The 17,421-nt window shown below is 45.9% G+C and overlaps 1 protein-coding gene across 1 annotated transcript in view; it reads right to left on the bottom strand.

Moving 5' to 3' along the window:
- The window catches only part of LOC109933920 (nesprin-1-like), a 197,004-nt gene that overhangs the window by 147,197 nt on the left and 32,386 nt on the right, over window positions 1–17,421 (bottom strand). Inside the window, exons 9-17 of the mRNA XM_048600919.1 lie at window positions 17,121–17,228; window positions 15,044–15,181; window positions 12,901–13,065; window positions 9,721–9,833; window positions 8,070–8,238; window positions 5,806–5,902; window positions 5,491–5,693; window positions 3,210–3,374; window positions 1,345–1,497 (exon numbers count right to left, since the gene is read on the bottom strand). Coding sequence (XP_048456876.1) covers window positions 1,345–1,497; window positions 3,210–3,374; window positions 5,491–5,693; window positions 5,806–5,902; window positions 8,070–8,238; window positions 9,721–9,833; window positions 12,901–13,065; window positions 15,044–15,181; window positions 17,121–17,228 — 1,311 coding nt within the window. The remainder of the gene's footprint in view (window positions 1–1,344; window positions 1,498–3,209; window positions 3,375–5,490; window positions 5,694–5,805; window positions 5,903–8,069; window positions 8,239–9,720; window positions 9,834–12,900; window positions 13,066–15,043; window positions 15,182–17,120; window positions 17,229–17,421) is intronic.

Raw genomic sequence — 17,421 nt, 5'->3', positions numbered from 1 at the left:
GAACATTAACTGAGTTTCCTGGATTAATAATCTAGTGATGATACCACTGGGCCACTGGATCCCCGTAAGATGCTCAAGCCCATTCATCAGTGATAAATAAAATCACAAGATCATTCGAGACCTGCACTGAGCAGGCACACTATCTGCCAACACTGGGTTTTTCTGTACCTGTTCTCTGTATACGTTGGGTGACAGTTTTACGAGTGCTCACATCCCCATTACACGCACACATGCAAATGTAAATATTTTGTGAATATGCACAGAACAAGTACTGAAAGACACACATGCACAGTGTCACGATTGAAATGTGGTCAGCCCAGGTGGACCTCATAGAATATGAGTTCCTTTCTTGGGGCCGTTAATCTGGTCCAATCAGAGGGGCCCGGCTGATAAATAAAAAGGGGCATGTCAGCGATGCTGATAACTTTGATCGTTGACACTGAATGAGACAGTGCTAAAGTCAAGGACTGCTCTTGTAGGAATATGGGGAGACTTGGTGACAGATACTGGCTTCTGTGTGGAGTTATTTCACACAGGTACACATGCTCTGCAAACTTATTAGTCAGGGAGAGGAACGTTTCACATATGGCCCATTTACCATTTTGCTTTTAAGGAATATTCTTGCTCAATGTCTCCTTATGCTTTTACCTCAATATTCCAGATGCAAACTTTCACACAAAATAAAATTGCATCTAACAGTTATTTCAGTGTAAACGTTCTATTGGCTTGACACCACAGCTACAACATTCACTCTCTCCACCACTGACACTCAGTCGCAGCAGTGTATGCTATTTACAAGGTGCACTGCAGAAATTCACCAAGGCTCCTAAGACAGCACCTTTCACTTCCATCTAGAAGGATAAGGGCAGCAGACACATGGGAATGCCAATAACTGCAATTTCCCCTCCAAGTCGCTCAAGATTCTGACTTGAAAATAATATGGTTGTTCCTTCAGTGTCGATGGGTCAAACTCCTGGAATTCCCTCCCTAAGGACATTGAGGGTCTACCTACTGCACATGGACTGTATTGGTTCAAGAAGGCAGCTCACCACCACCTTCTCACAGGCAACTAGGAACGGACAATGAATGCTGGCCCAGCCAGCAATGCCCACGTTGTCTGAACGAATTAAAAACAAGTTGTTTTTCTTTCTCGCTCTCTCTAATTCCCACTTCATTCCATCCTGACAAACGTCAGTCCTCCACCCTCTTTGAAAGTGCCCTGGCGTTAGACTTCCAGTTATGGGCTGGGTATTAAATTGACATTGCAGAGGTGCCAAGCGTACCGACTGCAATCCTGTTTTACACCCAGGCGCCAAATCTGACCCACTCACTCAACATACGCACCTCCATATCTTGCACATAAGTCTTGATATTGAGGAAAGACACGTCCACTGGGGAGTTCTGTTTCTCATTCGCTGTTTCCACGAAGGTCTTCAGAGCAGATACTCCATCTAGGTACTCCTTCTTCAACTTGTCCACTTCATCTGCCCGGGCATACTGCAACAGGGGCACATTATCAGTTAGCTCGGATTATGGAAAACAATCGCACCCCCCACTAGCAGAGGGGAGTACAGTATCCCCTCCTAAGCAGCTAGTCTGAAGGCGCTACAATGCATACTCATTCGTCTGTGAATACCCAGAAATAATTTTTCTGTCCCTTGCTTTTACTTAAATACCAATTGCTGGAAGGCACACAGGAAATTTATGTCCCCTAGCGATGGAGGCTGGAGACAGTCTCAGAATGAGGGGCAGGATGAATTGAGATAAGGTCGACTTTCTTCAGTCAGAGGGTGTTAAACGTTTGGAAGCAAAAGCAGAAACTCAGCAGATCTGGCAGCATATGTGGGGAGAAATCAGCGATAACATTTCGGGTCCAGTTCTGAGGAAGGGTCACTGGACCCGAAACGTTAACTCTGATTTCTCTCCACAGGTGCTGCCGGACCTGCTGAACTTTTCCAGCAATTTCTGTTTTCGTTTCAGATTTACAGCATCCGCAGTTCGGTTTTTATTTGGTAAATCTTTGGAGTATTCTACCCTAGAGGGCTGTGAAAGCTCAACCACTGAGCATGTTCCAGACAGAGATGGATAGATTCTGAGATATTAAAGATATCAAAGAATAGTCCAGGAAAATGATGCTGAGGTAGAAAGCCAGACACGATCTAATTGAAGGGTTAAGTAGGCTTGAGGGGCTGAATGGCCTACTCCAGCAGCTATTTCCTGTGAGATATTTTCCTAAGTCAACCTGTTCAAAGATGTTCTCATGTCTCTGGAGTAGATGGGACTTGAACAAGAACCTTCAGGTTCAGAGGTAGGGACATTGCCACTGCACCACAGGAGCCCCTCGTACAATGTCTTAAAGCAATGGTTTTAATGATGGCCTGCTGCATCCTTAAATAGTGGTGACTATTAAGTGATTTTCACGAAGTGTTCTGATTCAACAGCTACATCTCATCATTTCTCAAAGTTCTACTTAGAATCATAGAATCCCTACAGTGTGGAAAGAAGCAATTCGACCCATCCAGTCTACACTGAACCTCTGAAGAGCATCCACCCTATCTCTACATCCCTAGATTTTCCCATAGCTAATCCACCTCCCCTGCACATCCCTGAATACTACGGGTAATTTAGCACTGCCAATCCACCTAACCTGCACAACTTTGGACTGTGGGAGGAAACCAGAGCACCTGGAGGAAATCCACGGAGAATGTGCAAACTCCACACAGACAGTCACCCGAGGGTGGAATCAAACTCAGGTCCCTGGCGCTGTGAGGCAGCAGTGCTAACCACCGAGCTACCATGTTTGGATGACAAAAAGGGTCCTTTCCTGAAAACTGCCAAATGCGTTGTAAAAACCTAAGGAATCTTTTTGTTTCAGGGCAAAATAGCCATGTCTCCTTGGACCTGAGCGCACATGTGACTCCAGTCCAACACAACACGCTTGGCTTTTAATGTAATCTGAAGAGACCTAACAAACCACTCCACTGATGGAAGAAGGAGGATTACTGTCATCTTCAAAAGGCAACAAAGGCTGTGGAATCATTGCCGGCCTTTCTGGTGATGACCACAAACATAATAATGGTGCCCTCGTCCACTCTTTCTACAGCAATGAACACAGGGCCTAACAAACTTGTCCTTTTCTCACATGTCATTCAGCACTCCAGCCACGTACAATTCTAAAAGGAGGTAAAATTGGACTCAGGTCAACCTACATGTTTCACTTTGACAAAGAGCTCCCTCCAACGCCCATTCAATAAGAGTAGCTGCTGTTTGAGATCTCGAGAGACTGACTCATCGCATGTCTCAATGAGGAAGTTCCCAGCGTCGTTCATGACAGAGTGCTGTTGGATCCAGTGAGGGAGGTGTCGGAAGAAGTCCTTCAAACACAAACATATAAATAACAAATGTTAAACGTGAGCAATTGGTGCAACAGCCCAAAGTTCCCTTTTACCTTTTGCCTAGGACATCGGGAGACAACAAACCTTCTTAAAGTGAAGCCTTGGGTGTTGCAACCCGAAGCCAATAAGTTTTGCTCCAGCGCTCGAGCCAATGGCCTCAGTTCTGTGTCACTGAGGAAAAGATGGACATTCAGGGGTTCTGGCTTTCTGAATAAAATGTACTGAAGCCCTGTTGGTACGATGTCAAACAGTGCAAGTGAGGAAAAACGAGTACCTCAAGTTAACATTCATCCCTCTCAACCGCTACCAAAGGCAGGTTAACATTGGCATTCAACGAGCCATCATTAGTGGGATCTTGCTATGCATGTCAGGGCTACCATATCTGCCTGCAGAGCTGCAACGGTTTTACTCCAAAATCACTTATCTGAAGAGGTGGTCGTGAGTGATCTGCTACTTAAGCACATTTGGGCTGTATAATCCGGGGCTGAATATCTGTGATGGACAGTCAGCCGGTCAGGCATGGACTGTGCGGAAAATTGCATTTACTTTTCAAAGCTAAGTTACGATGCAAGTTTCCAACTGATGCTATTTGCATAGTCACAAATGTAAAATCTTCCACGAACCTGCTTTGTAGAATGGAATTGTCTACTATTTTCTGATAAGAATATTCCTTGGAACGTTTCAGAGTGGTAACCTGCTGTAGGGTTACACATGGGGCTGCAAATGAGTTTATCATTAAAAACAAACAGATTTAATGTCAGAAATCCACCTGCCACTGAGTAACCTGATCTTAATTCTGTGAAAATAACTTTAGAAAAGGCATTAATTACCTGAAGAAATTAAATGTTAAATATAATAATTAAACTAATTTTTCAAAATTAAAAATGTAATATTTAAAAACATTTTAAAAACACTGATATGCCTGCATCCTGAAGTATGTTTAAATTAAAGACACTTCTTGTAGGTTTACAGAGGGGTACAAAGGACAGAAACTCAGGATGCTGATTGATTCAATCTGATGTGTGTTCAGTTTTCCAAACAGGGTTTTGAAATCAATGTTAATGATTGCAGAAACTCAATTCACAGTGAACATGATTTGCCCTTGAAATAGCTTGTTCTTTTGAGCTGATTTTGGGATCCCTGCAAGTTCATCGTCCAGATTAAGCCCTTAATTTCCATGTATGAGCATTTGAACCAAAAATATAAACTGAGTTGCCCTACTCTTACTGTTCCTGGATCTCTCCCAACTCATTTCAAGTGTTCATATTCACAATGTTAGCCGATGGCCTCAACATAAAATTCACCCGTTTCAAAATCTCCCCAACCCCGGCCTCAACCCATATTCAACCCTCCCTCTCACCCCCGCCTCCTTAACCTGACACAACCTGTCCATCTCCTTTTTCAACTATCCGCCCCACCCATCCCACTGAACAATCTCCACTGCCCCCTACCTGCATCCATCTATCACCATCCCACCTACCTTCCCCCAGCCCCAGCCCCCCTCCCTCTATTTATTTCCAAGCTCCCTTCCCCCTCCTCAGTCCTGGTGAAGGGTGTAAACCTGAAATGTCGACTCTTCTGCTCCTCTGATGCCGCCTGACCTGCTGCGTTCCTCCAGCTCCACACTCTATTGACTCTGATATCAATGTGTGTCAGCATCATGTGATATTCACAAGGGAGTCAATTCTACACTAACTGCCAGTTCAATTTACTGTAACCTCCATACAAACTTGCTATTAACTAACACAAGGTCACTGTTATCATATGTCAGTTCATTATAACCCTGTACTAGTTCCCCTACTTTCACTATCACAGTACACTATTTTCCAACTGATCACGATACTGCATTTGCTCGCGATGAACCCTATGTTAATGCATGATCACCAGCTCACCACTGCCTGCTACCCACTCACTATTGCCCCTTTCCAGCCCATTATTACCCTGTACCTGCTCACTGCTATTCCTGTACCCCTTCACTTTGTCATGTCATTGATTGTTAAGTTGTTGTTTTTAAAAAGAAAAGATTTTTTGAAACGAGATGACTCTACATCCCAGAGGTGGCAGGGATGATTATACTCCCATCATACGGCTTTACCTTCTTGGCGAGTTCTGGCTGGTTCAGCATTTTCTCCCCGTCTTCCAGCCAAGCCTGTAGAGCTGCCACTGTGCTGCTATACTTGTCCCAGTTGGTAAGTACCTCCTCCAGCATGCTCCTCACACTGCGCACCTCCACGGACAGGTTGCGCCACTGTACCATCGAGTCGCTCAGGAACTTGTTGACGTTCTCTCGCTCTTCGGCTACAGGGGCAAGACATGACAGGGTGAGATCCCCTGAGTGCAGCGGGCAGAGGATACAGGCAAAGATGTCGGCCCCCAGAGCGCAGGAGAAACATCAGCATCAAGCAGTTACCTGAGTCCTCAACCTTCAGGTAGGCATCAGCTGCCTGCTTCAGAGACTGGAAGGTGACCTCATAGTGTCCAAAGAACTTGTTGCCCTCGACAAATGACTGCAGGGAAAGATCAAAGTTGTCAATGGAATTTGGGAGTCCTGTATACAAGTCACTAAAAACAAAAGCTTACTTCGAAAAAAAAAATGACTAATGGACTGATGCCACTCAGTCAAGTGGGAATGTGAAGGAGAGGAGTTGTGCAGGATCTCAACGAGATTTTGAGGGGAGAATATTCCAGATTTCCGCTCCCTGTGTTTTTTTTGTAAAGAAAAGCTTCCTGACATTACCCCAGAATGGCCCGCCTCTAATATTAAGGGAATGCCCCTTTGCTTATATGGTTGCATTCAATTCTGGTCGCCACATTACAGCAAGGATGTGGAGGCTTTGGAGAGGGTGCAGAAGAGATTTACCAGGATGCTGCGTGGATTAGAGGGTATCACCTTTAAGAAGAGGCTAGAAAATCTCAGGTAGTTTTCTCTAGAGTGGCAGGGGCTGAGGGGAGAGTTGATAGAAGTTTATAAAATTATGAGATGCATAGATACGGGTTGACGGTCAGAATCTTTTTCCCAGTGTTGAAATATCGAATACTAGGAGGGGCAAGCATTTAAGGTACTGAAGAGAAAGTTCAAAGGAGACGTGAGGGGCAAGTTTTTTACGCAGAGAGTGGTAGGATTCTGGAACATGCTGTCAGGGGTCGTGGTGGTTGCAGATACGATAGGAGCATTTAAGGGGCTTTTAGATAAGCACATGAATATGCAAGGAATGGAGGGATATGGACCGAGAGCAGGCGGAAGGGATTAGTTTAGTTTGGTGTCATGTTTGGCACAACATTGTGAGCCAAAGGGCCCGTTCCTGTGCTGTATTGTTCTGCATTCTGAATGGCCTGGCTGTAATATTAAGGGAATATCCCTTGGCTCTGGAACAGCCCCTCCCACCTCGCAGTCAATTTCTTTCCAGTTCTAGAGAAAAGTCATATTGACCTCGAAGCGTTAATTCTGTTTCTCTCTCCAAAGACATGCCATACATGCTGAGTTTCTCTAGCACTTTCTGTTTTTTTATTTTCTGTCAAATCCTCTGATCATCTGAAACACTTAACAGATCATCTCTGCTGGCCTGCTGAGTTTTTCTAAGCAATTTCTGTTTTTGCTTCTGATTTCCATCATACTGTTTTTTGCTAATCTCCTGAGTTTCCTTATGCGATGTAAGTCAAGCTAAGTTAATGCAACCTGCCCTCACAATTTAACCCTTCTAGCCTCAAATGTCATTCTGATGAACCTACACTGCACTACGCTCGAGGTCCATGTATCCTTCCTGAGGTGCTCAAATCTAAACACAGTCTCCCAGATAGAGGCTCTAACTAGGGACAAATACAACAGATTGAACTCATGATCACGAACACAACATCATGGGCATTACCTCCATTAATGTAGATGCAGACTGCTGCACTGTTCCTGAATATAATCTTCATCTCATTCTTCTCACTTGCCAAACATCGTGGCACATGAGGCAGATAAAGCATATGCCTATGTCTGCTCAAACAGCTCTCTTTTGTCTAGGACAGGCACTAGCCTGACTTCAGACACTATGACTTGAGAGATACTACTCTCGGTCAATTCACAGAATCCCTACAGCGTGGAAGTAGGCTATTCGGCCCCTCAAATCCGCACCGACTCTCCAAACAGCGTCCACCCAGACACACCCCCCACCCCCAAATCCCCATTACCCATAGCTAATCCACCTACACATCCTCCCTGAACACTATGGGCAATTTAGCATGGCCAATCCACGCAACATGCACGTCTTTGGACCGTGGGAGGAAACTGGAGCTTCCGGAGAGTTGGGAAGAACATGCAAACTCCACACAGACAGTTGCCCGAGGGTGGGATTGAACCAGGATCCCCAACGCTGTGAGGCAGCAGAGCTAACCACTGAGCCACCGTGCTGCTTAAATAGCTGCCCAAACAGCTATCTTTTACCTAGGACAGGGCACTAGCCTGACCCCAGAGGCGTTGGCTTGAGAGGTACGTTTCTGGGTCAAGTGTCTAGAGACACTCCTGTTCTCACCAGCTTCCAGAGGTGTATCAGAAAGACCTACAGGTTCAGAATCAATGTTTGTAGAAATGTTATGAACGCATCTCCTGTGGCCAACAAATGAGGCCACAGAACTAGAGGCAAGGACGTGCTACAAGCCCTCCCCTCCACTTATCACTGAAATATTCCTCACAATGTAATTTTGGAGGAGATGTTGCACGGATTCCTTTCTGCCGTATTTGATGATCCACGATTTGAGTTTGGTTTCAGCCAGCACCAGGAAGGCCAGGAGGCGATATTTCAACTCCAGGAAGTCCAGCCTCGTTAGATGGAGCTTGGATGCAGTTGTAATGAATTCGAACCTGGGGAGAGCAAGTGGACGTGAGGTTATCACTGGGGCCATACCACGGCCAAAGGTTGCAGATATAAAAACAGGGAATAATTAGCATCTGCTAGGAAAGCTTGTAGTTAGACAGTGCCTTTAATGATCTCAGAATGTTGCAAATGTGGTCTTTTTCCAAGGGTAGGGGAGTCCAAAACTAGAGGGCATAGGTTTACGGTGAGAGGGGAAAGATTTAAAGGGGACCCATGGGGTAACTTTTTCACGCAGAGGGTGGTGCGTGTATGGATTGAGCTGCCACAGGAAATGGTAGATGCAGGTACAGTTACAACATTTAAAAGATATTTGGACAGGTACATGGATAGGAAAGGTTTTAGAGGGATACGGGCCAAATGCAGGCAAATGGGACTAGTTTAGTTTAGGATACCTGGTTGGCATGGATGAATTGGGTTGAAAGGTTTGTTTCTATACTGTATGGCTCTATGACTCTCCACAACCATTTAGTGATGCAGTCACTGTTGTCCTGTTAGAATTGGAAGTGTCTAATTTGTGCACAGCAAGATCCAACAATCCACCACGTGCTAATGAAGAAAACATCTGTTTGCGTGACAATGTTTGACAGATAAATGTTGGCCAGGAAACTGGAAACTTGCACTGGCAGAGTCAGTTCATCCACATTCCTTCAAAATGGCGCCATGCAATCTTTGACCCGAGAGGGCAGATAGGGACTAACGTTTTCAACGCCTCACCCAAGGAACTGTGCCTCAAGACAGTACAAAATTCCCTCGCCACTACGTTCGGGCTCCAGCCGGACACTGTCCTCAAGTCTCTGCAGTAGGGCTCAGACTCATGACCAAAGAGCCAAGAATTCTACCCAATGGAGCGATGGATTCAACAAACAGCACTGAAAGGAAAAATCTACCCAAGGCTGAAGATGGGAAGGTGCAACCACCAGGACGCAACATGGGTTGCTCATGTCAGGGAGCCATGAGCCTTCCCATTATACCACTGCAGAGGTTGTAAAGGATAAATCAAAATAACACATCTAGGCTCAGCATCATTTGGATAGGTCAATGTGCATTGCTCAACAAAATGAGATTATCAACTTCATTCTGCTGCTGTTAATGGGATCTTGCTGTGTACAGGTTGGCTGCTTACGTCACAACTTGGAGACATTGTGAGGATTGATGCAAGGCACTATACAAATGCAGGGTTTCACTGTCCTTTCTTCTACCAGCTATCAGCATCAGCTCAATCAGTATTCCTTTGCAAAATCTCAAAAACTGTCAAGTCCCTCACAGACACAGCAGGACATGCATCAGTCTCTCAGTCGCCAGGTCATTTTACCTTCAGCATTAATAGCAGCCCAACCCTCTTCCAAAGTTAACATAAAAATAAGTCATAGTCGCTGATGAGAAAAAGGTTACGGCTCCCACTGTTTCACCAGATGCAGTGATATTCAGATACCGACTTCATAGGATTTACTGACAACAGCCATACTTACCGTTCTGCTACATCTTCCAGCTGGTCTGCTGGGATCGGGACCCCATTCACTGACCCTGCCCTGTGGATCTGGTGGAATATTTGTTTGTGACCTTCTAACGCTTTTATCACATCCTGGCGAGAAAACAAATACAAGTTAGTGCTGGAAAATGATCAAAGTGAAGCTTTACTCTGGATAACTCGCTCTTTAGATCTCTTGAACAGGAAAAAGCAGCTACTAACGCTTTAAATGCACAATATCGCCAAAGGATTGGGCTCTGGGTGTGACTTCACAGGTAATTCGAACCTTGAGGAGGTAGATTAGTCCCCGATTCCTATAGGCTCCATACTGGCTGCAGGACAACAACAACCTTGCTATGCTATTCTTATCATCGATAGCCACAGGTGAGGTGCTGGAAGATTGGAGGTTGGCTAACGTGGTGCCACTATTTAAGAAAGGTGCTAAGGAAAAGACTGGGAACTATAGACCGGTGAGCCTAACATTGGTGGTGGGCAAGTTGTTGGAGGGAATCCTGAGGGACAGGAATTGTACGTATTTGGAAAGGCAAGGACTGATTAGAGATAGTCAACATGGCTTTGTGCATGGAAAATCGTGTCTCACTGACTTGATTGAGTTCTTTGAAGAAGTAACGAAGCAGATTGATGAGGGCAGAGCAGTCAGGTGTTTCACAAGGTTCCTCATGGTAGACTGGTTAGCAAGGTTAGATCACATGGAATACAGGGAGAGCTAGCCATTTGGATGCAGAACTGGCTAGAAGGTAGAAGACAGAGGGTGGTGATGGAAGGCTGCTTTGCAGACTGGAGGCTTGTGACCAGCAGTGTGCCACAAATTTCGGTGCTGGGTCCATTGTTTTTTGTCACTTATATAAATGATTTGGATGCAAATATAGGAGTATGGTTAGTAAGTTTGCAGATGGCACCAAAATTGGAGGTGTAGTGGACAGCGAAGAAGGTTGCATCAGCGTACATCAGGACTTTGATCAAATGGGCCAATGGGCCAAGGAGTGGTAGATGGAGTTTAATTTAGATAAATGTGAGGAGCTGCATTTTGGAAAGGCAAATCAAGGCAGGACTTATACACTTAATGATAAATACCTAGGGAGCGTTGCTGAACAAAGAAACTTTGGAGTGCAGGTTCATAGGTTCATAGTGCAGGTTGAAAGTGGAGTTGCAGGTAGGATGCTGAAGAAGGTGTTTGGTATGTTTGCCTTTATTGGTCAGTGCATTGAGTATAGGAGTTGGGAGGTTCATGTTGTGACCATTTAGGACACTAGTTAGGTGACTTTTGGAATACTGCATACACTTCTGGTCTCCCTGCTATAGGAGAGATGTTGTGAAACTTGAAAGGGTTCAAACAAGATTTACAAGGATGTTGCCAGGGTTGGAGGGTTTGAGCTATAGGGAGAGGCTGAATAGGCTGGGGCTATTTTCCCTTGAGTGTCAGAGGCTGAGGGGTGACCTTATAGAGTTTATAAAATCATGAGGGACATGGATAGGGTGAATAGCCAAGGTCTTTACCCTGGCTTGGGGGAGTCTGAAACTACAGGGTATAGATTTAGTGTGAGAGGGGGAAGATTTAAAAGGGATCTAGGGGGTAACTTTCTCATGCAGAGGATGTTGCGTGTATGGAATGAGCTGCCAGAGAAAGTGGTGGAGGCTGGCACAATTACAACATTTAAAAGGCATCTGGATGGGTACATGAAGAGGGATACTGGCAAATGGGACTATATTAATTTAGGATTTCTGGTCAGCATGGATAAGATGGACCAAAGGGTCTGTTTCCGTGCTGTATGTCTCTATGGCTCTATGGACTGAGACAAGGCAATTTTGTCTCAAGTTGAAACTTGGCAAGATCCAAAGTGCTCCCCAGCATTGAGATCTGAGATTATTGTGGAGAGTAAGAGACTCAGCTCAGACTCAGGAGGTTACTGGGATTCAAGACCCCCTCCAGAGACATGAAAGCACTCCAGTGCAGCACTGCCCTAGCTGTAAGAGCTGAGATGATGAACCAGGGCCTAGCCGATGCTCACAGATAATAAAGATCCCAGAACACCGGAGTCCTGGCCAATATCCATCTCTTGATCAAAGGCAGTTTACTTGGTGTTTGTGGGACCCAGCTCTGTCCAAAATAATGTGTGTACTCCAGAAGTCATTCATTGTCTGTAAATGCAAGTTCTGCCTCAAACATTGCTAGTCAAGGAGAAATTGCGCTGACACAGAGTGAACCCATGGTCACCCACACCACTCAGTCTCAATTGAGATGACTGGTATATACCAGTTGGAAATGCAGTCTCAGGATGCTATCGCAAACTAGTTCACTATGGGGTAACAGTATAAGCTAATACCCTCTCTTTGTTTCTGTGGTTGACCTCAGCATAGACCTGTTGGGTTGAATGGCCTGATTCTGGATTTGTAGGTCTATGCTATGAAAGCCTTAAGGCTGCAGAGTGAAACACAACTTAAATCTGGTCTTGTTAACCAACAACGATTGAACACATGAGCTGTGAACACAACCTGGTAAAGCCACTGTTGGTTTAAATTAACCCAACGTTGCCTAGCACTGGTAATATAATGTCCCTGGCCTCGTGTGATATACATAATCATGTAAGGGGGACAAACAGAAAATGCTGGAAATACTCAGCAGGGCGCACAGCTTCTGTGGGGCAGGGGAGAAGTTTACATGATGAATTTTCAAACACGGATGGATCATTTTCCCACTGAGTCACCACACCACCCTTTACTCTACCTTCTTTGCCCTTACTAACAAGCCAGCTCCTTCTCCTGTGCCTCTAAAAATTCTTACTTTCTGTCTGCCAGATTAAAAATTCACATGTTTTAACATTAATGGAGTTGAATGCCGATCAACAATCAATCAGCCCAGGTCCTTCCTGTGAATTTATGCCTCGACTCCTTTCTCCTCTCTCTGCACGGTTTGCCACAGGGTCCTGGCTCTAAGCAGGCAAACTGGGTTTGGGTGAAGATTTCTTGGCTTGTGGTAGCGGAGCGCCAGAGGACCAGGATCGCATGCCAATTGCAGATTGTCCCATGATGAAAGGCCTGGCACTCCCCAGCGATGGCTCCCGACACGTCCTCCACCACCCCACTCCCACTCCCACCCCAACCCTCTCCCACCCTGCCCCACTCCACTCCCACCCCACCCCTCTCCCAACCGCAATCTTGCCTTGTGCTGCTCCAGTTTCCTGTGGATGATGTTGGCCGTTTCGTCGTGGGCTTGCTGGATGACAATTTCTTCCCCGAGAATAGTCTCCACTCTGTGCAGCCAGGCTCCGATGGTTCCCAGGGGCGCAGGGAGTGACTTGTCCAGCATGATATGCCAGTCCAGAAGCTAAGGAAGGAAAAACAAGCATGTGGCACCCTGAGATAACAAGGTGTACAGCCGGATGAACACAGCAGGCCAAGCAGCATCAGAGGAGCAGGAAGGCTGACGTTTCCGGTCTAGACCCTTCTTCAGCCTATTTCTTGCAATCAGATGAAGCGCAACTTGGGCTCACTGGCATCATACCAGCTCGCTGCCCATAACAGAATCCACACAGCTTGGAAGCAGGCCATTTGGCCCATCAAGTTCACACTGACCCTCCGAAAAGCATCCCACCCAAACCCACACTCCCCCACTCCCTACCCTATCCCTGTAACCCTGCATTTCCCATGGCTAAACCACCAAGCTCGCACATCCCTGGATAACATGGGTGATTTAGCATGGCCTATCCACCTAACCTGCACATCTTTAGACTGTGGGAGGAAACCAGAGCAAACCCACGCCGACACGGGGAGAATGTGCAAACGCCAAACAGACAGTTGCCTGAGGCTCCCTGGCGCTGTGAGGCAGCAGTGCTAACCACTGAGCCACCGTGTGTGTAGTGCAATCAGATTGGTAACAACAAACTCCTGTGTCCTGAGCCCATGAAGATGGTTTTGATAATTTGCCCACTTCCAACAGATTAAATGCACAATGTGAAAGGCAAATGGGGGGGACCTTTTCAAAACTCTATCCAGGCCATAATGGGGGAGCCGCTCAAACTCTCGGTTTAGCTGAGGATGTTAGAGAGTGCTGAGAAATAAATATGGGGGAAGAAACGTATCTCTCCCACATCCACATTCACACATATTCCAGATTCTAAATGTTCAATATCAAAGATTCAATGCTGGTGGTCCCCCGCTGCGGCTGCACTACATGGTCAATCAATGAAATTATATTTTCATTTGAATTTGTTCATTTAAATTTTGATTCTTGAATATTGTTAGGGTGCCGCCCGAAGGAACGAGCACCTTTTAATTTGGCTTATTTGGTTCTATTTGCTTTAATCTACTTTAACTTGATTAACTGCTTTTAAGTCCCTTAAAGGAGTTTTGACATCAGGGAGGCTGGTTATTTGCTGTCAGCTTAAGTCAATGAATTAGCCCCTTGGTAGGAGATCGAGAGTTCAAGTCCCACTCCTGCCACTTAGCCTGGGCTGGTATTTCACTGGAGTACTGAGACAGTGCTGCACTGTTGGGGATCCACTGGATATGTTAGTCTGATGTAAATGATCCTATTGCGCTACCTGTAGAAGAGCACAGAGTTCTGTCCTGGATAAAATTCATGGAGTTTCTTACAGTTTGGAAAAAGACCTTTCAGTCCACTGTACTATGCTGGTCGTCAAACATCCTAGCCTCACATCCTTGGCCTGTAGCCTCATGTCCTGTGGCATCTCAAATGTTCTTCTAAATAGTTTTTAAATGTCTTGAGGGTTCCTGCCTCTACAAACTAAAAGGCAGTGATTTCCACCTACTGGGCGAAAGAGATTTTCCTCAAAAGCTCTCCAAACCTCCTGATCTTAGAATTCTGGCCCAGGCCATTGACCCCTTTACTGAGGAGATTAATCCCTCAGCCAACACCACCAAAAAAACCAAGGCCCTGTCATTTGGTCATCTCATTGTTTGTCGGATCTTGGTCCGTCATTGCTGGCTTCTGTTTATCTACACTGTGGCGGTGACTTCGAAAAGAAACAATTGTGAAGATGAAAAGGATTCTGTTTAAGTATAATTTCTTCCTTGTTTATTTTACAGGCTCATCTAACTTCAGGCACAAGGATGGAATAAAAATTTGTGAGAAGAAGCTCACAAGACAGAGGCATTGCTAGACGTGCAAAGTCTGTGACCATCTAGAAACGTGAGTTGCATAGCTAACAACCATCTCGAAAAGGGTGTCACTTCCTGCACCCATCCCGACTGCAAATCATCAGATGGTACCACAGACAAAAATTAGCAGGGAAAGGAGAAGACCGGAGGTAGGACCTTGCTGAGTCCGCTCTCTGAAAACTTACCCTGGCTGACACTCTCTCCCAGACTTGCTTCACTGTGACCTGATCCAGCGACAGTTTCCCATCTTTCTGTGCAGGTTGAATTAAAACTTCAACATGCTTCTTTTTAGCTTCATACTGGCCTTGAAAACTTTTGAACAGCTAAGGAAAAATGTGGAGCGAAGAAATCAAAGCAGGAAATAATTGTTGCATTAATACATGAGGCAATCAGTTGGCATAGATGGCTGGTGAGTGATGCCAGTGTGGGTTCAATTCCTGCACCAGCTGAGGTTACCATGAAGCACTCTCTCTCTCACCTTCTCCCCTCGTCTGAGGCATGCTGACCCTCAGGTTAAACCATCACCAGTCGTCTCTCTCTCTGAGGTGAGAGCGACCCTACAGTGTGGTAGGGTTATGGTGACTAACTTATTAACACACACACACACACACACACACACACACGCACACACACATACAGACACACACACACACTGCCTCATCCTCACACACACACACGCGCGTGCACACACACACACCCTGACCTCCTCTCAGTGTGCAATTGTGGATAGGCTTCAGAACCATGCAGAGTTGTCCAGTTAAACAGCAAATCCTCTGCCAGTTGAGCAGAGATGGTAGTGAGGATGAAACTGCATTAACTGACTACAATTACTGAAACAGAGCCTTCACTGCCCTCCCTTCTCTACCCTCACTCCTCCTCTTACTGCAAAGATATCGGGCAGTTAGAAACGATGGGGATGTCTTACAAATCCAGGCTTGAGATGTAGCTGTTGGTTTTGGTGCCTAATTGCCCTTGGGAAGGTAGGGGGAGGTGTGTGTGTGTGTGTGTGGACCTTCCTGTGGATGGTACACCCTGCAGCCTCAGTGCACTGGCACAGGAGGGAGTCAGCATTGGCAAATGGGCCACCCGTCATGCCAAGTGCTTTGACCCGGACATTGGTGAACTGCTCGAGCCTCGTCACAGTTGCAGTTGGGTGGAATGTAAATCTATCAGAAATAAAGGAGCCCTTCCCATCTCCCCACGGCCCCTCCACCTCCCAGCTCATGAGAATTCATCCTGTCAGTGCAGGGTTTGAATGCCCTGGTCTTGGTTAGTGCTGTCTTCAGCACCTCCTGGCTGCAGAAGGCAAAATTGCTCGTAGAGAGTTCCAATTCCCATTCCAATTCCCATGCCAATTCCCATTCCAATTCCTTAGAAATTCGAGCAGGGGCCCTCAGTAATGAGCACCTCTTCCTGCTTAGTGTCAATGAATCTGTGGACACTTAGCACTGCGATAAACATATGGCTATTGACCACGCAGATGAGGGGTTGATGGTCCATCACGGTGCAATGTGGAAATGCAACAGAGACAGTGGTGTAGTGGTAATCCTACTGGGCTAGTATACCAGAAGGCCAGGATCATGATCTAAGGGACAAGCTCCACTCCCACTGAACTCACTGACCTCAGTCTCTAGGGACGTGGTTCAGGTCCCACCAAGGTAACATGTGGAATTTAAATTCAGCTCATAACTCTGGAGGAGCAGTCCCAATAGTAATAACCATGACAGATATCACCTATTAATCTGGTCCATTAATGCCCTTTAATTGACTCTTAGCAGCCCTCTGAAATAACCCACTTAGTTCAAAGATAATCAGGTTGGGGATCAACTCCTGGCCTTGCCAGCAATGCCCACATCACATGAAAGATTAAAGGGGAGAATGGGAGAAAACTGGCAAGGTCTTTAGGAACAGGAGATCGTTCAGACCCTCAAATCTATTGTTAGTTTGTAGCTGACTTGTTCCTTAGTTCCACTGAATCGTTATATCTCTTGATGCATATTCCAACAGGAATCTAGGAATCTCAGGCCTTGAGATTCAGCCCCAGAATGCACAGCCTTGTAAGGGGGAAGAGAGGGACAAATGTCTACTTTTTATGAGTAAATTATCTCCTGACCTGACCTCACTCTTATTTTAAGGTCACGTTCCCTTATTCTGGATTCTTGAACAAGACAGGAGTAGTTGCTCTCTATCGGCCTGTTGAGTCCCTGTATCGGTTTGACCACCCCTGAGAAGAGACAGAAGAGTTGGATGGTGCTGACCCACCTCGTATCGCTCTTCGAGCCCAGCCTCGGCGACTTGCATCCTCGTGATGTCTCTTTCAAACTGCTCAAGCCAAGCTCTCGCCTCCCTCAGCATCGATCTGTCTTCTCGCTGATGGACCACAAGCAGAAGCAACGGCACAAACAGTCATTACAGTGCTCCACATTGTCAAGAGTCTGAGCAGAATTGCAATGGGGTTCTCCCTTGTTCTGACTGTCCACGTCAATAGCCTTGAAACTAAATGGCTTATCCCCTTCTCCTTCTGCCATCTCCCGCCTAACGCCTTCATCAAATACACCCATCC

Source organism: Rhincodon typus, chromosome 9 (assembly GCF_021869965.1).
Source record: "Rhincodon typus isolate 14 chromosome 9, sRhiTyp1.1, whole genome shotgun sequence".
NCBI classification, from domain to species: domain Eukaryota; kingdom Metazoa; phylum Chordata; class Chondrichthyes; order Orectolobiformes; family Rhincodontidae; genus Rhincodon; species Rhincodon typus.
Note: the sequence above shows the minus strand (reverse complement) of the source record. Positions and strands in the feature narration are given on the sequence as shown.